Below are 26,359 nucleotides of genomic sequence, written 5' to 3' on the forward strand. Positions count from 1 at the left end.
GTTTAAAGACAATAGTGTTAACTCCCTTGACTCAGTCTTACGTAATACATTTTTCAGTAATCTCTATCTTCATTTTCCTTACAAAACGTCTATAGTAAAAGTGTCCCGTATTTTCATGAGTCATTTATAGGAGGCTTACTTCGTGGTCTAGTGGTTACCAATCATTGTTCCGTAAATCTCCCCATTTTAAGCGAAGGGGACATTTGCACATTTTCTCAGCCTCTAGAACAGCTAATGTCCTTCGAGAGAATATTACTTAATATGTGACACATTTTAACATGACGTCTTTAAACGTATCTTTATTTCTCACAAAGTTTTTCAAAGCACCATTTACATAACGGAAGTCGAACTCATGTCCGTTGGCTTCGTAGTCGGAAATGTTATAGGCCTGCCCATGAACCAACACGAAAGACACATTGCCGTCGAAGCCAGGAATAATGTTTACCTTCTTCCAGTTAGTACCCATAGACAGTTCACGGAACGAGTTCTCGGACTGAAAGCGTTAACACCAAAGCTGCCACTGCGGAAAGAATGTAACAGGAGCCTCTGTGATACCCCTGTCTGCACCCAGGATGCCCCCTGCTAGGCAGGAACGCTGAACATGTTCAACACCAGGGTGCCGAACCTTGGAACAAATAGCAACAACGCACCTGCGCACTCGGTACAAAAGCGTGGGCTTCGCAGTCGCTGTGAAGAACTTAGATTCGAATTCTTGAATCAGTTTCACGAATTTATTGCTGACTGGTTAATTAAAAATACTTTTATCTTCTTAGTCGACGTTTATGAATAGCAAGAGGAGTAAAATCTAACGTCATATTTGAGCAATGTGAAGAGAGGTATGTCCTCCGTGAAAAATGTAGTTCAACCGATCGTTCCCAAACGTTAGGGCTACATCTTCTTATATAGTCAATTTTTGGAACCTGTACAACATCAGACGCAAATAAAATAGAATACTATGTTTGACTGATGCATAACCTAATAATATTAGGAAAGCAGTGAGAGAATACATAACATAAAATTCTGCGCTGTGCCAGGGATACACCGGCGTGTAATATTAGGCCTACGTTTTTCCACGGCCGGGAGTAAATGTCGGTTTATAGGTTATCAAAATCAGGAGAGAAAATGTTTCTGTCCCTAAGAAAAGAAAAATATAACGTAACAATGAAACATATCAATCATTATTGCTGTGACATCTCCTTTGCATGTGTGCATATGCGCTCAATCAAATAGCTCGGTATATTTGTAGCCCTCGGGAAAAATCATGCGTTTCTCCCTCTTAATGTATAATAGACTATAGGTTACTATACTGTACTCCAACCAGGAGAAAGTCTCAGGGGAGTGAGACGCAGCGGGGTAATGCCACAGTCACGAGCTCAATACGTAGTAAATATGCATCCATAGATAGTTTCTAACCACTAGGATCGCTAATATCGCCTCATTACAGACAATGCGAAATAGTACTGGCACAGTCTATTGTTCCTAGCACCCTCACAACTCAAGCTTCGTGATTGTATATACTAGGCTGTGGTAATGCTGTGAATGAATGTTGATGTCATAAGGTCACACACGTGGGTACACGCATCTCCATTGGCTAACTCTCAAAGCACAAACGATAACACTGATACACATATACTTATACTACCCTAGTTAAAAAATTAGATCACGGTTAATCTTCTGGTCTTTTAGGGCCGTATTTATAGAAATTATTAGCGCGAGCTTCCGGTGGATGCTTTGTCGAATACAAAATGCCATCACGACAAGGCTTGGAAAAATCTGCTATAAAATAGCGCAAAAGTCGCTGATATAGAATAGTCTACTATCAATGTAAAATTATATTACTTTGCTGCCGTGAGGGCTTAAAAAGCAGCCAAATCCTTATATGAGCAATATAAATTTGATAAATTTTATCCGCTAAATTGAAACAAGGAAAAACGCCAGATCTATCGAGAAAACAGCTAAATTGGCAACATTGGCCGAGAACCGAACCCGGATTCATGAATGGAAGACTAGCGCACTAGTGCCGAGCCACAGACGTGACTTCATGGTATGTTATGAGAGCTGAATTTCCAATATTTTCTGAGGCATATGGTACCGTTTAGCTCAAGGGTCGTCAGCACAGAGCACGCTGGGGCTAGTCTCTCTTACCCGCGGAAAACGCAGTGCACTAGGGTGCACTCCGTAGCTGCTAGCCGGTATACTCTCTATCTCTCCCTGTTGCACGACGGTGCGCACGAGACAGCACCGCTTACCCTTTGCACATTTCAGCGAGTGCTGACGACCACTGGTTTAGCTCATAATACATCCAAGACTTGTTTACAGGTAGCCTACATGAACATTGTCTTAACAGTACGAATGAACTCTAATGTTTCAGGTCCCGGGAGTTGATCAAGGGCGCCATCTTGGACAATGACTTCATGAAGAACCTGGAGATGACGCAGATCCGCGAGATCGTGGACTGCATGTACCCCGTGGAGTACGCGGCCGGCAGCCTCATCATCAAGGAAGGCGATGTGGGCAGCATCGTGTACGTCATGGAGGGTGAGTGCTCTTATCTGTCACGACCTTCGCTTTCAGATACCTTTCTACTCGTCAAAGCAGAGACATTTTAAGATAATCAACCGGTTTCACCACCATTCGTCAGCTGTCGCCTGACAAACGTCAACAACTGTTAACTTTTAAACGTGTTACTAAAATAAGTTTCGTTCAGATCTTTGGAGTAGTGTCGCTCTAGGAGTCAATATCCGTAAGAGTCAGGATTCGGTGTAGGATTTTGTGTTAAATTTGGTGTGGAATTCAGTGTCAGAGTCGATGTATTCATTGTTGAATTATTAGAATTACTGTCAGAGTCGTTGTAGAAGTCAGTGTTGTATTAATTCTAGGATTTCTTGTCAAAATCTGGGTAGGATTCTTGTTGGATTTTGTGTAGAATACAGTGTCAGTCGGAGTAAGAGTCAGTGTTGAACTTCGTGCAGAAATGAAAGGAGTCGGTGTAGGAGTCAGTATAGGATTCATTGTGTCCACACCTGTGGAGTAACAGTTAGCGCGTTTGGCTGCGAAACCAGGTGGCCCGGATTCGATTCCCGCTTGGGGCAAGTTACTTGGTTGATGTTTTTTCCGGGGTTTTTCCTCAATCCAATATGAGCAAATGCTGGGTAACTTTCGGTGCTGAACCCTGGATTAATTTCACCGGCACTCATTGTTGAATTGTGGGATTCACTGTCAGAGTCAATATAGAAGTCAATGTTAGATTAATTCTAGAATTTCTTGTCAAAGTCGGTAGAATTCTTGTTAAATTTGGTATAGAATACAGCATAGGCGGAGAAAGAACCGTTTCCTTGGGTGGCAAAGCAAAACCATAGAATTCCGATATAACGACATTATGGAGGACATCATCCTCAGTTATAGCTTGACCGTGGTACAGTATATCGGAATATGATCATTTAATACAAATATTTTCGTAGTGCTTTTTTCGGACCGAGTTGTATAGGGCTTCAACTGTAGGTCTACTGCAGGGCATAACCATAGGCAGAGTTATGGGAGGGTATGAGAGAGCACTGCCCTCCAAATTTATCTGAACTCTTTTTTTTTTCTATTAACATTACAAAATATTGAATTCAAAAGACTTTTCTTGCTTTTGTTTATAAATGGAATATTATTTGTAAATGCTGCCATCTTCCTGGAAAATGGCTGTTTTCACAAAAGAATTTTTGGACTATGATTGTTTTATGAAAACTACTGAAAATTTCCACTCCTTTAACATGGGACTATGGTGTTTTTTTTCACTAACACCTAATTCAGTAGATGGCCGCTGCAGACTTCTAACACACGAGTACAGGCTGTTACAAAAGAAACATTACAGTGCTTCCATTCCTCAAACGAGGTATAGAAATTCTTATACATTTAGAAATTTAAAATAAATATTATAGTCCAGACACATGGTCTGAATACATTAATTCGTCAATTTAAGCACAGAAACTTAATCATAAACAAAAGCAAGAAAAGTCTTTTGCATTCAACATTTTCTAATGTTAATAGAAAAAAAAAAGAGTTCAGACAAGTTTGGGGGGGGGCAGTGCCCCCCCCCATGCTCCCCCTCCCATAACTCCGCCTATGGAATACAGTGTTAGTTGTAGTAAGTGTCAGTGTTGAATTTCGTATATGAATGAAAGGAATCGGTGTAGAATTCAATGTCAGAGTCAGTATAGGATTCATTGTTGAATTCGGTGTTGGGTTCATTGTTAAATCCTTTATGGGATTCAGTGTTAGAGTCGATGTTGAATTCGGTGTAGGATTGACTGTTGGAGTCGGAGTAAGATTCAGTGTCGTGCTGTGAAAGAGTAGGTGCTGAATTTCGTGTATGATTCTGTATCAGATACTGTAGGAGTGTGTGTCAGTTTCGATCAGGGATTCAATGTCGAAAGTCGTTGTAGAACTTTGTGTTGGAATTGGTGTAGGATTGTTCCAGAGTCTGTGCAGAAATCAGTGTTGAGTTTGGTGTAAGATTTATTATTACTGTATTATTATTATTGGACTATTTATGAAATTCGATCTCATATGTGGCAAAAAAAGGTATCGATGAAAAGCTAAAATTTGAAAATAAAAATAACAGGCATAATAAATAACAAATTGTAACTAACTAAACATTTCAAAATAAAAATAACGGCATAATAAATAACAAATTGTAACTAGCTAAACATTTCAAAATAAAAATAAGAGCCATAATAAATAACATATTGTAACTAAGCAAACATTGAAGAAAACTATAATCAAATTATAATCAAATAATCAAATTTAACGACGCTCGCAACTGCCGAGGTTGTATCAGCGTCGTCGGTGTGCCGGAATTTTGTCCCTCAGAAGGTCTTTTACATTCCATTGAATCTACTGACATGAGCCTGTCGCATTTAAGCACGCCTAAATTCCATCGACCTGGCCCAGGATCGACGCACAACCTCGGGCACAGAAAGCCAGCGCTATACCGACTGCGCTGTCCAGGTCGACTGGTTTCATTTATGAATGATTTTTGTCTTATAAATCTTTAGTTTTAACAGTTTCGTTGCTTTCCCAGCTGATGTCTTGGATACTTCTGTCTGTTGAGGTAACTTTATTAATTTCGCGAGGGACTGTTCTACTCTGTAACCTATGTCACCAAATTTATCTTCAGTTAGAACACGATTTATGTGCCTTCTTTTTTTTTATTTAAAAATGTCTCTCATTTACATATCATAAATGAAGATTCACTATTCTAATGTGTACTCCATTGCCAAGAATTAAACTGGATTGCATTGAATGGAAGTCAGCTGTATATTAATGTTCTAATCTTGCATATGTTATCTGTCCACACTATGCAATACAAAACCTTCCCACTCTCGAACTAGGGGAAATGTGCACTTTGTTTCCTCGACAGTCGCGTTCCGCTTGTAACAGTTAAAGGGCTGATGACATTTACCTGAGCGAAACTGTTTTCTGGCGAACAACGGTCTGTAGTAAATTATTAGTTATTAATAGGAGATTCAACTGCCACAAGGATGCAATATGTCATTCTTTCTTTCTTTCTTTCTTCCTTTCTTTCTTCCTTTCTTTCTTCCTTTCTTTCTTCCTTTCTTTCTTTCTTTCTTTATTTTTTCTTTGTTTTCTTTTTCTCTTTGTTTTTCTCTTTCTTTCTTTCTTTCTTTCTTTTTTCTCTTTGTTTTTCTCTTCCTTTCTTTCTTTTTTGATTCCTTTATTTCTTTCTTTCTTTCTTTTTTCTTTCTTTCCCTATTGGTTTGTTTGTTTGTTTGTTTCTTTCTTTCTTTCTTTTTTCCTTCTGTGTCGTCTTCGATGACCTCGCAAATATCATGCTCGCTATTAGATCCAGAGTTCGCGAGTTCACGCCAGGCAAATCGATTTTTAAAGGACAATAAAAGTCGTAGCATGTCTTCCTCCGGGATATAATTAAAGCTGGGAGGTTCATGTCGTACATTTACGGTAAAGAACCTTGTCCCTGATAGAGAGATACATGCAAAATTTGTCAGCCACTTCTCGTCTACTGCGAATTTGAATTTTAAAAATGTACTCTATAACATATTCAAAAACGAAAAGTTGGTTCTAATAGAGTTTAAATAAAAATTAAACGCTGAATAATCTGAGACGCTGAAAGCGGTGTTAAATTATAGACTACTACTACTAATCTTTCTGTCCTTGTCTATCGTTATTCACACTAAGACGAAAATAACAAACATACTAACATTGTATAACTTACAGAAAGAAAGCATTTTAAGTGAAACTTTCAGTGAGTGCTTGAAATTGTTCAACGTAATAATAATAAACCCATGACGATGTGTAAAGTAGAAAGATTTTTTCTCAAAGTTGAAATATGTGGCTACGTTTAAAAAAATCAAGACACTAGAAAGATTGTGTTCTCTTGTAATGTTTACGATCGAAAGAGGTTTCGTACTGTTAATTTATTTCCATCAAAGTTCACACAAGACGGAAGTTACGAATACGTGAGTGATATTCAAATATATTGATCGATTTAAGATTTCTTGTTATTCTCACTGTGAACTAAGATAATGTTTTGAAAGCATTTCTGTGTCAACTTACGGCTTATGCTGTAGACCAGGGGTTCCCAACAAGTATGTCGCGACACGCTGGTGTGTCACGCAGGCGCCATGGAGTGTGTCGCGAAATTTCGAAATTGAAACATAAATTTTATGTCATCCAGAAAGTCTTTTTACAATGCAGTTTTTTATTTACAAGGAAGTCTTTGATATGGTATATTTTATTTTTGAGACAGACTTTACCAATGAAACGTGAACACCAGCAACAATGCTTAGTAATTCGTTTATCTTTCCCACTTAGTAATAAACAGAGTTCAGAATCGTCAGAACATATTCCAGGTCAGTTTCAGTACATACGTGTGAGCAGGTGACAGTGCGACTATTTTATCAAAAGTGCTTTATTTAGATTTTATCATGGGCAAATTTTTAATTCGAAAAAGACAATCTGAATCAAGTTCTGCGTTAGATGACAGCAGTGCTAATTCAAATAATGTGAGCGAAAATTCCCTTCAGGGTCCACAAAAACGTTCTGCGTTTCGTAAATATAGTGATGGATACTTGCAATATGGTTTTACGTGGCGTGGAGATGAATATAAACAAAATCTCGAGTGTCTTATATGCGGAAATGTTTTGTCAAATCAGTCGATGGTGCCGAATAAACTAAAAAATATTTATAACTGCCGTTTTCAACGTCATAATTGTGTGAATCAGCATTTTCTACCATGAAAATAGTGAAATCTAAACAAAGAAACAAGATTGCTACATCCTGAAAATGATTTACGTGTTGACCTGTCAACCATAAGGCCACGTATAGAGAAACTTTGTGCATCCCACCAAGCGCAGACTTCACATTAATTTAAAGAGGTGAGTTTTCAAAAACGATAGTAAAAACTTTTATCGGATATCCAGCATAGATAGGTTGAGATTTTTGACACATACCTTTGCTTTTTTCTAATGCCACTCAAATTGCTGCTTGTTTTTTTAGAATTTTCGATTGCGTGTTAATATCGACCTATCTACAACACTGGATGTCCGACACTACAAAGAAGTTATCAGTGCTTTTCTGGCTGAACGCGCTAGAACGGCATTCCGGCACATTTTTCATGTAGGCCTATTTTTCATCGTGAAACCGAATTATGTGTGAATAACTAGGCTATGTTTTTAATATAATTTTTCTTTGAATTCCGCTTAGGCCTTTAAAGTCTTAGCTGGACGAAAAGGAGGTTAAAAACGACAGTAATCATCTCCCCTTCCGCTATAAGATATTCTACACAGAGTTCCACCTCCTTTTTCTATAGAAGAAAAGCACTAGTTGTTATTATATTATTATTAATAAAAACAAATAAGTGTGTCGCGATATAATGGGCGTTTAGTAAAGTGTGTCTTCAGTCAAAAAAAGGTTGGGAACCACTGCGTAGATTGTACCATTGAACCTTCCTAGAAGTAGGAACGTTATCTTCATACGACCATTTGTGTATTCTACAGTTTAAAATGTTTTGGTTACTGGTTATATTACGTACAATGTATTACTGTTTGTATCATGGCACATTTATAATGGTTTATAATGTACTTATCGTATTATAATACTGTTTTTTTTTTACTCTAGTATTATAAACAGTCTATATCGTTAGTGAAAATCGTGCATAATGTGCCACATTATTGTACCAGAGCCGTAAAATATTACCATGCCAACTAAAATGTCATGACTTCTAACATCACGGCATAACATCTGCTATAAATGTAACATTATGAAACGATTTGCTATACTATAATAGTTAATATTTAATTACTGATCCATATACTGAAAGCAGTTTTTACTAAATCTTCCAAATATATGTTGAACAGGGTAGGTGATAAAGGGCATTCTTAACGTACTCCTTCCCTATTTCGTTTCCTCCTGACATTTCTTCTCCTATCCTGACTTTTGACACGTTGTTTCATATAAAGATTACTGATCAGCCTCCTCTCTTTCCAGTCCACACCAATTTTTTAGGATCCCCATCAGTTTACTCCAATCCACTCTGTCAAATGCCTTTTCTAAGTCCTATTAGACAACACAAAAACAACCGAAGTCATCCATGTTGTAGCGGAATCGAACCAACGATCTTGATTTTCACACGACTTCTTGAGTGTTCCTCAACAGCCGTGTACTCACGCCTGTTTCGTGTCTTACGTACATCACCTGTCGCAATCGTGCAGATTTGAGGCTCCCAATTATGTTTGATGAAGAAACAGAGAGTGCATCTCATCGTTATGTAAGGTTCTCTATTCTCCCGTCAATCCATCTGTCTTGAGTCCATATATCTTCCTAAGCACCATATTTCCAAACACCCTCGTCCACGATCTTCTCTCATTGCAGCTTTCACAATCGCACAAAAGAAAGAGCAGGAAAAACTTAATGGGACACTAGAATGACTATCACTGTCTGCTTAAGCAGTTTACCCTTTTCAAAGTTGGGTCTTTTGCCCTGTCAGTTACTCTCTACTTCATTTTTGCTCTTATTGTGCAGAGTTGAGCCCCCTTGGGAATCCATACGGGTGAGCTTTCTTTGGAGCCTTGTTGTACTTCTTTGATACGAGAATAAAGATTAATATTACTGTGTTTTAATAAGGTGACCAGATTTTCAAGTCCTAAAATCGAGATACTTTGTAAAGTGGGTTAGTAAATGAATGGTAAACGTTTTCTTGAGAAATATAAAAAAGGATCACAATAAAACAAAACATTGCAATACATGGAAATAATAACATAAATACACATAAATAATATTATATAATAGTCTCCATATTAAAGTCGATTGCATGTGTTGAATAGATCGATCTGAAAAGGATCTGAGCTTGGGCTTTTCCTTGTTCTTCAAAGAAATTAGTTTCTTTTGTCTTCAGAAGTTTTCTATATGTTCATGTTTCTGTCCCATACAAAACACTTCACTAGTCTCTTCCTTAGTTCTTTTTCCAGAGATCCTCAGAAGATGCTCTTTTTTCTATTAAAAGCTTCCTTTGCCATTGCTATCCTCCTCCTGACTTCCTGGCAGCAGCTCATGTTACTGCTTACAGTACACTCGTATTTGAAGCTGTCCACTTACCCTACTGCCTCATTTAGAATTCGCAAGTTTATCTTCTGTATTTTTCTTCCTATGACCTTGCTCTTCGTCTTATTTGCATTTGTCTTCATCCCGTACTGCTCACAGCTATCTTTTAGCTCCAGTAGCATATCCCTCAGTATCATTTTCTCTTCTGCTAACAAGGCCATATCATCAGCAAATCTTATGAACTTTACTCTTCTTCCTCCTACTATCACTCCTCCCATGTTCTGAAAACAGTTCTTTACTAAATCCTCCAAGTAGATGTTGAAAGGGTAGGTGATAAAGGATATCTTTGACGTACTCCTCTCTCCCAATTTCACTTCCTTCTGACATTTCTTCTTCTATCCTGACTTTGACTCGTTTCATATAGCTAAAGATTACTGAACAATCTTCTCTCTTTCCAATCCACGCCAATTTTCTTTAGGATCCTCATCAGTTTATTCCAATCCACTCTGTCAAAAGCCTTTCCTAGGTCTACAAACACTACATACACGTATTTATTCTTCTCAAGATATCTTTCGCCGATTGTCCGTAGTAGTCCAATTGCAACTCTCGCACCTTTTCCCTTCCTGAAGCCAAACTGCTCTACTTCCAACTGTTCTTCCATCTTAGAATATAAACGTCGATTCAGTATTCGCAAGAGAATCTTCGCTGAGTGCGATATTAGATAGTCCTGAACTCCTTACATTTCTTGGCATTATTTTTCTCCTGTATTGGAATCAACACTGTCTCCGTAAAATTTTCAGGCCATTCGTCTTTCTCGTATATTTCATTGCATAATGATATAATTTGCTTCTTTTCTTCACCCAAGCATTACTAATTCAGTGGGGATTTCATCAACTCCTGTTGTTATCCCATTCTTCATTTCCTGAAGCGCCAGTTCAACTTTTTCGCTTAAAATAGAAGATTCTTTTTCGTCTTTTGATACGGCTTCTTCGTCTTCTATAGCTAAGTCATCTGGACGATTCCTTGCCTCATATAAATCTTCTACATATTTAAAGTGTATAAAGTATGTAAATCTAAAATATGAAACCATTATTATTCTCATCTTTCCACAGACAGCCATCATAATGTTGGCTTAGAACGACAAAATTCTAACCACCAAAATTAAAAAATTGATTTTATGTGTAAATTGGCCTTAGATTAGGATGATCTATATGTAACAATGTGGTTGCCATTTGCTGATTAGTATACAATATAGAAAAATGCCAAGGTTGTATGTAGATAACAAAGATAGCAACCGTAAAGGCTTTCAGGCAGTTTTTATCGAAACAAGCAGTTGGTCAGTTAGAATCTTGTCATTCTAATGCAACGTAAAAGGGTTTCCTTAGCTCTTAAAAATCAGTCGTTGACAATGAGACTTAAATTAGTGAACTTCTAATGCACTACCTAGCGTGTTAAAATACAAGACCACGGAGGAAAATACGAAAGTGTATTATGGACTTAATTTATTAAAATCGTCTATACGGATTATCCAATTTTTTCGATTAATCGTTCAGTCCACCCCGTTCATTACCACGGATAATAGAGGTTCTACTGTATTTTGTTGAGAACTGTAGTTTCATAATTTCTTTGAAAATCATCAGTCAATTTAAAGTAGCCTATGAGCAAAAATATAAAGAATTTGTTGTTAATATTGTCCATTTTCGGTAGAAAGAATTTAAACAATAGGCCTATTTTTCTTTCAGTACCGCACTCGTAACCGTGTTTCTTCATGGTTTAAATCTAATATAATAAATATTTCTTGAAAAAGGGGGAGGGAGGGCTTTAAGGGGTTAGGTACAGCTTAAAGCAGTAACATTTTTGGAAATATTCAACATTTTTTTTCCTCTCATTACTGTATCTTGTACAATAATGGAAATTAGTAATGTGTGAAACACTGTCCTTCTGCTATATGAAAAAAATATTTTTACGGTATAAAAAAAAAAAATATATATATATATATTTTTTTTTTTTTTCAAAATTCAAAATGTTGGCAGTTTACTGTGCAGTGATGAAGCGTTTCCCTCATAACTCATAAACTTGTTAACTTTTTCATGTTCTCTCTTTTATTTTATTGCTGAAAGTCATGTTTCAATGCTCTTTCAACTACATTCCTTAATAAATTTTGTGTTAGAAGAAAATAGTGATATTTGACCATTTTTTTTAATTAATTAATTTTTTATCAGACAATCTATCAAAGGTAGAGAAGTGATTGTGCATAATATTGTAGATATGACATGCATAAATACTCACAAAAAATTTCATCACATAATGTTGGATAGTTTTTTAGTTATGTGGGAAACTCTTCATTACTGCACAATGAACTGAATTTTGAAAAGGAAAAAGAAGTAAATAATTTTTTTATCGTAAAAATATTTTTTTCATATAACAGAAGGACAGTGTTTTACACATACTAATTTTCATTAGGCCTGCTATACAAGATAAAATAATGGAGGAAAAAAATGTGGAATATTTTCAAAATTTTACTGCTGTAAGTTGTACCTAACCCCTTGAAGCAATACACAGTTACAATAAATACAATTAAAATAGCATACAATTTAACATAAACATTATAGTATTGAATTCCTTTGTAATGTTAAAAGTCACAACAAAATAGAATGGATTAACCACTAAGTTATAAATGAAAAGTCGAGAAAAGTTATTAGTTTGTAATTGAACAACATTTTGAGATAATTTATTGAACAAATTAATACCCATAACGTGGTAACTTTGCGTGGTTCTATCAAGTCTTCGTTTAAATTAGTAGGTCTTCTAATAGTTCGAAGCAGGGAGCAGATTCTCATATCCTGTTCACAGCAACACGCAGTGAAATTCCCAGGATAACAATGTGCAGAGTAGGGGCATAGGAATTTGAAGCCCCTTAATTGCAGTCAAAATATAAATCCAGTTTCTTTGATGAGAAATCGCTTCTTCAGACGCGGCTTGTAACCACATGCGCTAACACTTTTTCATAGAGGCGGCGTGTTTAATAACACGAACACTTGGCTAATGCTATCCATTTAACAGTTCCTGCGGTGGTGACGTACACGGACAGTTTTGCAGAAAGCAGTTCCAGGCTCTTTCATTAGCGTATATTTATCGTCCTCTGAATATTTTTCCTCAATGTTTTCATTTTGAACACCCTCAGTCCTAAAAATAGGCTCCTCAGAACACAAGCCACGGATCTCGCGGTGTAATTTTCTCCGGTCGCCTCTCAGGTGTGGATATCTCTCTGCCTCCTTGCTAAATCCACTGCGCAGAATGCACCGCAAGACGCAGGTCGTGAAATGATTTCCACAGTAAAATATCGTTATAGCAAACGCCAGTATAACGAGATATTTAGTATTTCGAAATTATTTTCTATGCCCTGCCTTTTCCCCATATAGTTTAATGTTAAAATGTTTAAATTTAGCCTAATGAATTGTCTTTTAAAAAAAAACTACATTTTTTTAACTAAAAATATTTGAATTTAAAATACAGTTCGTTAGCAGGTAGGGGCACGTTTTATACAGGATGATTCAAAACCTCTGCGACAAACTCTGAGGGGTGATAGATCTAACAATAAGGAACCCTTTTTGTTAAACAACATGTCTTTTGACGCATCGTTTCGAAGTTACCTTTGAAAATGCTTTTGCGCGGGCGTACGTCAATGTATGTGAATGTGTGCACCCCTGTTTGTTTGTTGAGATGTTTGTAAGAGGCGAGAAGGGTTGTTGTTGCTTGTTTACGTTTAATGTTCAATACCTTTTCCTTTCAGTTCAGTCTAATCATCAATGAGAATGGATGTCTACACTTTTCCCGAGTTAGCCGACATGGTAATGTCACAGTCTAGTATATACAGTCACGAAGCTTGAGTTTTGAGGGTGCTAGGAACAATTGACTGTGCCGGTACTATTTCGCATTGTCTGTAATGAGGCGATATTAGCGATCCTAGTGATTAGCAACTATCTATGGATGCATATTTGCTACATATGGAGCTTCGTGACTGTATATACTAGACTGTGGTGATGCATTATGGACAGGCGCGGAAACGGAAGAAGAGCTCTCCACATGTACCAACAATAGTTTCAAAACAGAAATCACCCTCACCACACAATGTTTGCTCGACTTTATCAGCACCTTGGAGACGATGGGTCTCTTCGTCCCGGCGCATTGGTGGAAGACTGCGTAGACATCCATTCTCAAATTGATGATTACACTGAACTGAAAGGAAGAGGTATTGAACATTAAACGTAAACAAACAACAACAACCATTCTCGTCTCTTACAAACATCTCAACAAACAAACAAACAGGGGTGCACACAGCCGTATACATTGACGTACGCCCGCGCAAAAACATTTTCAACGGTAACTTCGAAACGACGCGTCAAAAGACATGTTGTTTAACAAAAAGGGTTCCTTATTGTTAGATATATCACCCCTCAGAGTTTGTCGCAGAGGTTTTGAATCACCCTGTATTTTAATGGCATTGCAATTGAAGATCTCCCTCGAAAAAGGGTGCAATATCAAATTAATTAAATATGTTACTTTGGTGGAAAAAGTAATTTTCAAGCATTAATTTATAACAATAAATGATTGCATCCAATAACTGAATAAACTTGTATCCTTGATTAATAAAATGATTCTGCTAGCAAATATAGGCCTAACGAAATTGTTTTATTTTCTCTTGAAACGTGTATTATAGATTTGTTGGTTACACTCTTACTCGAGAGAGGTTTTCAAAAAACCTGCAAAAAGTGGGAATGTCGAATTTGTTTAATTTTGCAGGAAATGAAATTTAAACTTTGACATTCTCCTTTTCGTGTTGTATATCAATTCGTCAACACGATGCCATCTGGAACTATCATCTTTCTCGCAGTGCAACAAAGCGTATTGTATTCTACTCCATTTGATCTATAGTACTGAACCTTCATCTCATTTTTCACAAATTTACGACATTCCCCCTTTTTGCAGTGAACTCTTCAGGGCCACGTGGTCATAAAATGTATTATTTGTTTCCAAAACCTGCTATTTCACTTTCAGTTAGTTTTACAGCAACGAGCTTCAAAATAAACGAGCCTATTTTTGAATAGGTGTTTATTATTATTTTACAGATATTTTATACCATTATATCGATGGCCCAGAACCAGACTGTTCCAAGTCCATTTTACTATTTTTTTTTTCAGGAGAGTTATTTTAAGCTCCTGACATTCAAAGCTTCATGAAACAATTTGAAATAGCTTCATAGCAACCTTAGGGAGAGGAATATTTACAATTTTGTTCGATTCATATATGCAGACAAGAACTGGAACACAATGAAACACAGATTTATTTCTTATAAAAAGTTGGACTTAGAACAGTCTGGTTCTCAGCCATCGATATGTCAGGGTGTCCCATAAGTCTGGACCCATACGAGAACACAATGCAATTACAGAATCTGTTCAAACTGTTCGCCATTATGTTGCATACACACATGAAGACGCAATTTCCATTCTTGTATCACTTTCTGAATCTCAGTCGTGGAAATTTCCCGACACGTATGCACAATACGTTCTTTGAGATGACGAAAGTTCTGAATTTTGACTTCGTATACCTTGGCTTTGAGATTGCCCCAGAGATAAAAATCAGGCGGAATAAGGTCAGTCAATTTAAGAGAACAGAGTATTATGATAATAAATGATTGAAGGAATTTTAGTTTCGTCCTTTAAATATGATTAATGAAGTATAGGGTAAAAGTTGGTAATACTGTGATATGAGTAATATTGTGATAGGTATTTTTGAGAATTTATTACAATTTTACTGAGAGAGAAAGAGAGAGAAGGACCGGTTTTGTGCGTGTAATTTTATTTGCAATACATAAAATACAAGAAAAATACGACCGTGAAAAAAACGCATATACGTTACATGATATGGTTCTGGTGGTGTAAAAGAGAAGGCCTGATGACCTCAACTACACCAGAATAAATAAATAAAATAAATAAATGATTGTTAAGTACATCTTGACTACACAACTTTTAACACCATATCACTTTGGAAAACGTATTATATGTCTTTCAGGTGTTAAATTTTATGTTACCTTGTTATCATGTTTCGGCCTGTTATCGTTCATCATCAGAACTGGTTGTTGTTGGTCTTGGCGCCTTTTTTGTTTTGTTTCCTGTGAGAGTGTGTTTGTGTAGTGTAATGTGAAGTCAAAGAGTGTATGTATTCTGAAATTGAGTTGTGTGTTGATAAGTTCATTTGGTTGTGTTTTTGTGTGTTTGAATATTTCGTATTGTTCTAGTGTGTTTAGTTTCTAGCCTTTTGGTTGGATATGTAGAATTTCTATGTCTGTGTTGATATCTCTGTGTGTGTGGTTAGCATTTGTGATGTGTTCTGCATATGTGGAAGTGTTTTGTAATTTTGTTATGGCTGTGATGTGGTATTAAGTGCTTATAACAGATTCTCGGAAGTAGAAAACTCTACTGCGTTCCTTATTTCTTTTATTTTTTTTCTCTCTCGATTCTGTTACATTTCATTTACCAAACTTGTAAAACAATGTAGTTATTACTATTTTGTAACGCTTTCCCTTACCGTACCTCCTCAAGTACGAGTTTCCAAAAGAGGGTTTCAGTCTAATCATTTTGAAAAGTTTCTTTCTAGGTGCTTTAAGTTGCCCTGGAATATAAGAAAATTAGAAGAAATAGATGCAAATATCGAGACAACTGTTCGTTGACATTTGAAACTTTGAAAGGGATTTAAACCAAACTGCTTAACGCAAGTTAAAAGTTGTCTCTGGGCTATTGTTTATTCTAAAAAAAAAAAAGTTTACATTGGAACAAATTAATAGACCTATGTTATGTAAGGCCATTTCAGATCTCTCCGAAGAAGTAAAGTCCAAATCTTTGCGCAGTTTGTTTCTTTTACATATTGTACAGTACATCGATGGCTGAAACTTTGCTCCGTCAGTTTCTAGTTTAGAAGTGGAGAAATGTCTTGTCGCAAATAAGGTTCCTAGTCTAATTTATGGATTTTCCCCATTTTGGAGACGATAAAATAACCCGAAGAAAATTAGAGTATGCACTTCTTTCGGCGTTTCCTTACAAGGATCTGTCTGTAGGTGTGTGGTCAATCGGGTCGACCTGCAATCCCTTAATGATAGGTTAGTGTTCTGCTAATAAATATCTGAAACTCGAGCTGGTTCACTCCGCGGCATGATTCTTAGCATAATTTGACAGAGTGGCCGACAGAGCAGAGATCGCGCGGGAGTCTAGTTTATTTTCAGCGGGCGCACTTCCTCTTTTTTTTTTATGTGAGCCACAAATCCTCCCACGAATATGTGTCATAATAGCGTAACGCCCGCCCCTCGATTTACTACACTGCCGACAGATGTCAGCGCAGCGAGTTTCTGGTTTTACTGCCATCGAGCGGCGATTCGGTGAACTACGTTGCCGGGGTCGGTTGCTTAGGAATGAATCACGATACTTTCTCTTTTGTGTAAATGATAGTCAATTGTTTGAATTTTATCTTCTTCATCAAGTGAAATTCGTGATTCTAGTTGTTATTGCTGTTAGTATTGTAATATTTATCATATTACTCTCTGTCATCATTATATTACCATTAAATATTGTTGCAATTGTTGCTATTATGTTTGCGACCCTGCCACAATGTCGTAACAAAGGCAAGAAAGTGAGAATCGGAGGGGAGCCATGTTGTGTATATTCAGTCGTGCGCGAGCAGCCGAGCGCGCGGGTTGTGTGATGCGATGCGCCACTACCCAGGCCGCGCCGCCGCGGTGGAGGCGTCGGACCTACATCCTGACAGCGACGCCGCGCGACGTATGATGGCGTTGCTATACGAGGCAAGCTGGCGTGACCTTGAACCGCCGGAGCGGGACCAGGACCAGGATCAAGTGGAAGAAGAATTTGCGATCCCGCGACCCAAACTCATCGTACCAGTACACACATATGGCGTGCGCAGGCGCCGTACCGGCAACATGCTGCTTCGGCCCCCAGGTTGGAAACCCAAGTGTGCATGCTTTTTGTGTTTGTAGTGATATGCCTCAGGAGGCTGTGGAACCAAGTTTAAAGAGTGTTAGTTTGTTCCTCTTTTACATACGCAGATTTTCATTTGTTTATAGGATGAAAAATTCTTCCAGATCAACTAAATGTCAGAGATTAAGTACACCATGTTGAATTTCGAACTTAAATGTGTTACGGTTTAGTTCATGGCGCAGATTGAAACTGGTTATCCTTTAATTCATCATATCCTTTTAAGGAATGTAGTTTGTGTGTTTTAAAATTGAATTTAAAAGCAACGCATTTTCACATAATATTGTCAACTGTGCTTATAATGAAGTTATGGATTTATTTGCAATTATATAATCCAAGTAATTCCATAATATATTTGTTCCAGTGGACTTCGAAAGATTTACTTGTACCATGATGGTTTTCGCAAAAAGAAACGAGAGAGAAAAAAGAAAAATTATAGACAAAACTAAAATGACCTGCCATTTTCCTGCAAAAATACCCTCCTATACATGAATGTAGGAAACTGGACCTAAAACTCAAAATTGTCCTATCCCGTTTTTGAAATTCAGAAGTCTTCATATTCCCTCAGCTACAGAGTCACTAACAAATGAAGACCTCGGAAGTAGGCTAAATAGTGAATAACTCTCAAAATTGAGATTTACCACATCTTCCATTTTCTTGTATAATTATGGGAATGTAACAGGTGTTAGGAATGTGCTGCTTGGAAAATATGACAACCCTCTTGTTTATGCAGCAAAAAGTGTATGGTTTATACATTGTGGTTTATCATTATTTATACCCGAAGTCTTCAAACATTCAAACCAAAATTAAAATTATATGCATCTTCTAAATTTTTGTTATAATCGCAATATGTTTATAAGTTAAATCTGCAGAATTTATTTCCTTGTAAAAAAAAAAGTCCGCTCTTGATATATTTAAAAATTACCGACTAACATTGCTGCATAATATATGGAGAAACATATTGTAGTTGAGTATGCTGAATTATACTACTTTTTGTCTGATTCTGTTATCTGAGTTCAAAATTTTAGTTGCCAACATTGAAGTGCTTAATTTGATAATACAATAACTGATAGTTTTAACTGATATTCATATAAAGTTAAGTGATGTGATTAAATAATTATGTACGAAATGGACAATGTTTCCTTTAAAAATCCGGTCTCCAACATTTTAAAAAGACTTCATGCCTCACAGTTGAGAGTCTGGGTTTATAAGAAACATTCATGGAGTTTTCATTATACATATTTGAAATGTTAAGGCTATATTAAATTTTGGTCATAGACGGCCACACGTATATTAAAATTATAAATCTGGTTTATTTACTAAGTTATTGTAAACATTATACACAGTTTCTAAAAGAGTCTGGTCACTGAATTCAATTTTCTGAAATTCAGAAACTTTGCTGCACTTTTGTTTGAGAGATGCTTTGATATCCTGAAAATTATCCTCAGTTTGGTAAGGAACGCTCATAACTTAAAGGTATTCTTACAATTAGCCAAGTTTGTGAACATATTTTGGGGGTTATCTATAGCTTTCAAAATTTTAAAGAGATCCTTAGAATAAACTACTCCTTGTAAAGTTATTTGAAGAGTTACTTGCAATGTGTGATTCTTAAATAGTGTATAAGAAAATTGTTTGCGAAGATATGTTGAGGAATACCTTCATCGTTGTAAGTGCATGTCAGAATTTAAAATGATCAGAAAAAATATTCACAGTTTACTTAATGTATTGTGATAATTGCTTTCTGATTGAAAGGGGATTAAGAGATATTCTGTGCGCTCCTTGTGGTTTTCAAATTGGTTCCCAAAGTTTAAAAGACATTGAAGTCCTTAGACTCATCTAAGGTACTCAGACGTTATCACACAGTTTTGTAAATGGTTTCCAAAGTTTAAAGAGATCAATAGTAAAGTTTTACAATTTACCAAGTCCATCTCAATGTTTGGCTACAATTTGCAGAATACTAGTATTCTTAGGATAAATTGCAGTTTTCTAAGTAATTCTCAAAGTCAGAGCTTGAAGAGACCTTTCCCGCAAAAACAAGTACGATTCGCCAAATGGATCTGACAAGCAAACGTTCTGACGGGGGCAGATAAAAATGTTAAATTTTTTTCTTCCACCATGTTAATAATGTCAAAAGAAGTGCTTATACAAATTTTGGCCACTCGACCGCAATTACGAGGGCCGTAAAAAATAAGTTTGCCAGGGGTCGTTAACAGAAAAAGAACACAATTTCATTGGATAAATTTATTGGAAGATACACAGCAATTGTTGAGCTATTTTTCAACATATTTTCCATCGGAAGTGAGACATTTCTCATATCATGGGATGGAGAGAGAGAGGCAGTCAAACGGTGGTTCCGATCTGAGGCGGCTGACTTCTACGACACAAAAATTGGTCTCATTGTGTGACAAATGTCTCAATTCTAGTGGGAATATGTTTAAAAATAGCGCAACAACTGCTGTATCTGTTTCGATAAATATTTTCATGCAATTGTGCTTTTTTCTATAAACAGCCCCAGGGAAAATCACTTTCTGGACAGCCTTGTAATTGCGGTCGAGTGGCCAAAATTTGTATAAGCACTTCTTTTGACATTATTAACATGGTGGAAGAAAAAAAAAATAACTTTTTTATCTGCCCCCATCAGAACGTTTGCTTATGAGTTAAAAAAGATCCAGTCACTACAATTTACGATTGTATTCTAAACACTGCAATTTGTAAAACAGTTTATAGAGTTGAAAGAGTTCCATAAAGTTAGCTATAATTTGTCAAATGATTCTCAGAGTTGAAATATAGCCAACTACTAACTACAATTTGCAGGATATTCTAAACGTTACTTACATTTTATCACATGATACTCAAAGTTGAAAGATAGCCATAATATTAATACAATTTTCAAAAATATTCTAAGTGATTTTGAATATTGAAAGATTATATGATTTACTGCAATTTGTGAATCTATTCTAAGCGTTATCTGCAGTTGACCGAGTGGTTTTCAGAGTTGAAAGAATGTCGTAAGATTATTTATGGTTTGAAAGATGTTTAAAGGTCAGCCAACAATTCTTTAAGCGATTTTAAAAGTTTAGAGAAGTGGTAAGATTACCCACATTTTCTTAAGGGATTCCCCGGGTTACACTGTCTGAAATTTCCCAAGTTATTTTCAGAATTAAAAGAAACTTTCTTTATTGCTGTTTCCAAAACTAATCTGATGATTGCCTACAGTTGATGAAGTAATTGTTGGAGTTTGAAGAAGTTCTTAGAATTTACTGCAATTTGCTGCATTTTTACGCCATTCTCATGGTCATAAGAGTCTAAGCTGTAATACGATTATGCCGCTATGGATTTAAACATGGACATTACGACGAAGTGAAGAGAAGCGACTGCAAGCATTTGAAATGTGGATATAGATAAGAATGGAGCGTGTGAAATGGATAGACAGAATAGGAAATGAAGCTGTGTTGGAAGGAGTGGGCGAAGAAAGAATGATGCTGAAACTGATCAGGCAGAGAAAAAGAAATTGGTTGGGTCACTGACTGAAAAGAAACTGCCCACTGAAGAATGCACTGGAAGGAATGGTGGACGGGAGAAGAGTTCGGGGCAGAAGAAGATATCAGATGATAGACGACATTAAGATATGTGGGTCATATGCGGAGACTAAGAGGAAAGGAGAAAATAGGAAAGATTGGAGAGTGCTGGGTTTGCAATGAAAGGCCTGACCTTGGGCAGAAAACTGTGAATGAATTAATATTAAATTGTACAATATAGGGTAAAGGTTGGTAATATTGTAATAGCTCTTTTTGATAATTTATTACAGCTTTACTGAGTGAGAGAAGAGCCAGTTTTATGCAGAAAATCAATCTTTCTCTAGCTCAGTAAAATTGTAATAAATTCTCAAAAAAACTATCACAGTATTACTCGTATCACAATATTACCAACCTTACCCTATTTAATTGGATGAAAGTGATAGAGATATCTATATTTGAATAGCCACTTAGAACAAGTTTGTAATCAGCAAATACGAAATTCTTATAAAATAATGGGGAAAAACACATTGTACTGTATATACTTTTAATTTTTTATAGTATGGAAGACGATCAGACATGTGTGCTGATTTTAATACGAGTACAAGCATTACAAATAGCGCATCATTAATAACCATTATTCACGAAAAAGTCAACTTATGAGAAATGAGGGTTACAACCTTGTTCTGGGCAGCTATTCATTTTACTAATGGGTTATATACAATAATTTAAGGCGTCATAGACTCGGCTATTTATAGACAAACAGTTGTAGGAATCCCTGTGATCTCTGCGCGCACATAAGCCTTGCAGTAGCTACAAATGATCTGAACAGTGTTTGAAATTGAACCCCTGACCGTTCTCTGCAACTCCACGATTGACCTAACACACATCACGATGAGCCGTGAAGGACTCGGTTGGGAACAGTATGCATTATTATTAAAGTAGCAGTAATGCAGACTCGAAATTGCACTGGAATTGCATCGTGTATGTAAACTTTGTATCATGCAGAACCATTTCACGGGAAGAATAGTTAATGGCGTTTCACTTGGTGACGAAGGAGCGCACGTCAGTCTGCTGGTTGCAGGACAGTTTTGCATTTTATTACTCGTTAGCTGCCGTTTTCAGCTGGAGCGCAGATGTTTCACATCGGTTCTTTATACCCTGCTTGGGCTTCAGGCAATATAAAAGAACTGTCCATAGTCTCAGACTTGACTGATATGAAATACAGAGGTATAAAGGTGCTTATCGGACGAAATATGAAAATATTTCTATACTCTGCCTTTAACTATAGCGACCGAGATCATAGTACTAACCACACGTTACCTTCGTAATGGTTGTATGATCGTTCATCTCTGTTAAGGTATGTGGACGTGAGATCAGCAGCCGGATGTACATTCATGGGCTGTCGCGCCACGGACTGGATTAGATACCTTTGGTGGTGGTCTGTCATACCTCATAGACTACTTTGAGTCGTCATGTCCTCGTCAGGAGAAAAAAGAAACCTTGAGCGCTCCGATGACTCTTTTGCAGATCTGTGCAGAGCCCAGAACAAGTACAGAACAAAGTACAAATAGGCTTACTCATCCCGTGGAATGGAATTAAATCTTAACGTATTCCGGGAATCGAACCACGGACCGCTTGGTTGAAAAGCTCACATCCTATCCATTGTGCCGTAGCGGCGTACTTCCTCAAACACAAAGTAATATTATTTATTTAGTTTTATTTATTTGGTTGCAGTGCGTTATATAGCTATAGCTATCACTCACTTCTCAACATAAGTAGGCCTTTTTACGTTATATGCACACATATATTTTAAAATTTATTTTACATAGCGTTTGACTTATTTATTTTCCTCATTCTTACTTTCCAAATGTATGTTCCTAAGGATTTTATCATGTGTTCATTTGTAATTCTTGATATTTTGGCTAATACAATTTCATTACTAAAAATGTAGCCACTCCCTTTTCATAAAACTGCGTTCACTCAAATCTGTTTTGACACAAATTTTAACAATAAGTTATATTCTTTATATTTTCTATTTCACCACATAATATACATGTGTCGTTTTCTGTATTACCCCTAAAATCTCTCAGGTTCCACATTCCTAACATAATCCATGCAAAACCAATTCTAGCATTTCTATCTCATATCGTTATGTATGCTTTTTGACTCCATACAGTTTTAACTTTCCTGTAATTTTGTAGTGAAGTTTTGTTATTCATGTAACTACCATTTGTTGCTTTTCTATATCGTTTCACCTTTGACTTATAATATTCAAAACATAAGTTTTACTTTCATGATTTTCTCTCCACAGTTGTCCCAGTCCCATCTTATCAAGTTCATTTTTTAAGTGCTAGCCCAATTTATTTTATACGGTAAATTTATAATAAATTACAACAATCTCGTTTTCTTACATTTTTTGAAGTCTAAATCAAAATGTTACTATTTTTACCATAATTTCTCCCCTATTGCTACATCTATCACATTCTATATTGCTGTTCTCCTGGGAGCCGAATTGGGAAGTTGTGAAACTCGTTTAAAATATTTATCTTGTACTATAAGTTATCAATTTTCTCCCTGCTATTATAATAGTGCACCCTTATCTCAATGTCATAGAAAAAATAATATCATTACAATGAACTCTGGAGATCAAAGCCAAATCTTCTGAATGATAAGTTCATGCTAGAGAAGTTTACCGGAGGAGCCACTTATATGTTGTACACAGGATATGTGTGATTGGTTTTCCGCGAATACTTCTGTTATCGCCCTCACTTTCTCTTTCATATCATTATATCTTAGTCTCTGTAACACAGACTTTTGGCAGTCTGTGAGACTTACCTCCTTCGTTCATTTAATCCTTTTCTTATCTGTTGTAAAGTTTCTTGTAGGCATATAATGTCACTTTCTCAAATCCTTAATTTAATAATCCAATATATGCCAGTTCCATAATGACCTAAGTGTTATGATCTGATCGTTATTTTCGATGTCGCGATCGGTGTCTTATTCAACAGTTCACGATTGGTTTCCTTTGTCTCGTTCTGCCAGATTTATTTCTTCGGTAAATTACTGTACTGTCTTTCGCAATAGCAATACAGAACAACAAGGTTCGTTCGTGCATTTAGAAATAATGCAAGGTAATACTTATCTGTTTATCTAGTTGCAGTGTGGGTGATTTATCCTCAGGCCTTTGGACCAGATCCATGAGAATTGTAATTGTTGCTCCTGCCGTAGGTCTTCAGATCAGTGGACACATTTCTTTACTCATATATTACTTTTCGTGGAGTGTGATTTTAGTCGCGATAATAGTGAAATCATAGCGAAATAAACTAGAGTGATCTAGGAAGATATTTCGTAAAACACAGCTTTCTTTTACCAAAAATTTCAAATTTCAATGTTCAGGATTTGAACCAGATTCTCCGACGTTGAAGGCCAATTCTTTACTTACTTACTCTGCAAACGAAACTCAGCTATTATTGCCTAAATATTACAATTATCTTCGTTATCATCATCATCATCATCATCATCATCATCATCATCATCATAATAATAATCATAATCATACAAGGTTTCTATGATCACTCTTTCCGAGATTCAAAGTTTGTAGTTTTTGTTCATTTCTGTCCTTCCGTACTACTTCTCTAGAGTTTGTAAATAGTAGATTCATCTGTCTTAACCATGTGTCATCCATTCTCAATATGCAGAATGCAGGATGTAAGTGATATGTTTCTCACACGCAGACAGTACAGCACTAAACAAAGAATATGTGATGAAGTTTTCTTATATCACGCATTTTTGGAACAACTGGACAATACGTGTGGAACAGCAGCTCCGACTGTGCTCGCCTCTAGTGACCGGACCGTACCGAGCCATGTCAAACAAAAGAAAAATGATATGTCGCTAATAAAATTCGTGACTATATTCTTGAAGCTTCAGTGAGTTTAGTGGCGAGGTTTTTAATGCACTAAAACAAAATGCATATTTTGAAAGATATTATAACATGTTATCAGAACGAAATGAAGGAGAAATATGATGTGATTCAGGGTATATCGTTGAAATGGGGTTGAGGAGGACAAGGAAGAGAAAAAGAAACCAAACTTCTTCTGGTAAGGATAGCACAGGTGTAGCGTTATACCCATATTTTGGTGACATTGTATCCTTCATTATCATTGAAATTTCCCACATATTTTATACAATCTATAGTATTATCATTTATCAAGTGTAGAAAAATAACATTTTTCTTAGGTTTATAAACAGTTATTTAGACTTAAATTCATCTCTTGAAATAATACGAGTCAAATGCAGTATTTAAGGACTGTCACGTCATGACTTAAATTTATCTCTTGAAACAATACGAGACGAATGCAACATTTAAGGACTGTCACGTCATGACTTAAATTTATCTCTTGAAACAATACGAGTCGAATGCGACATTTAAGGACTGTCACAGCATGACTTAAATTCATCTCTTGAAACAATACGAGTCGAATGCAACATTTAAGGACTGTCACATCATGACTTAAATTCCTCTCTTCCAACAATACGAGTCGAATGTAGTATATAAGGACTGTCACGTCATGACTTAAATCCATCTCTTGAAACAATACGAGTCGAATTCAGCATTTAAGGACTGTCACGTCATGACTTAAATTCATCTCTTCAAACAATACGAGTCGAATGCAACATTTAAGGACTGTCACGTCATGACTTAAATTCATCTCTTCGAACAATACGAGTCGAATGCAACATTTAAGGACTGTCACATCATGACTTAAATTCATCTCTTCAAATAATACGAGTCGAATGCAACATTTAAGGAATGTCACATCATGACTTAAATTCATCTCTTCCCACAATACGAGTCGAATGTAGTATTTAAGGACTGTCACGTCATGACTTAAATCCATCTCTTGAAACAATACGAGTCGAATTCAGCATTTAAGGACTGTCACATCATGACTGAAATTCATCTCTTGAAACAATACGAGTGAAATGCAGTATTTAAAGAACTAGCTCTCAGTTCTTTGCCTGTAATGGAAGCAGGGTCTAATAACCATATACAATGTCGCAGAAGATTGTGATAGGATCTGGATTCAAACCCACGTGTGCTGGATGTGGCACGCGTAAGTATGTCGCTCTCTCGCATTTCCGGCCCGCTTCCGAGACGCCGGCGGCAGGAAAAGTAGAGCTCGTGCTGCAAACAAGCCGCCCGTCATGTGTGTGACTCGTCTCGTC

At 36.5% G+C, this 26,359-nt stretch overlaps 1 protein-coding gene across 6 annotated transcripts in view; it reads left to right on the forward strand.

Annotated features, from left to right (window-relative positions):
- for (cGMP-dependent protein kinase for) overlaps positions 1–26,359 on the forward strand; it is a 599,950-nt gene that overhangs the window by 426,041 nt on the left and 147,550 nt on the right. For 5 of the 6 annotated variants that reach the window (XM_069843871.1, XM_069843872.1, XM_069843875.1 and 2 more), the window contains one exon: positions 2,372–2,538. In XM_069843871.1, coding sequence (XP_069699972.1) covers positions 2,372–2,538 — 167 coding nt within the window. Of the gene's footprint in view, positions 1–2,371; positions 2,539–17,270; positions 17,577–26,359 lie in introns of those variants that run through there. The other variant, XM_069843876.1, reaches the window with a different exon arrangement.

The sequence above is a fragment of the Periplaneta americana genome, chromosome 13 (genome assembly GCF_040183065.1).
Source record: "Periplaneta americana isolate PAMFEO1 chromosome 13, P.americana_PAMFEO1_priV1, whole genome shotgun sequence".
NCBI classification, from domain to species: Eukaryota; Metazoa; Arthropoda; class Insecta; order Blattodea; family Blattidae; genus Periplaneta; species Periplaneta americana.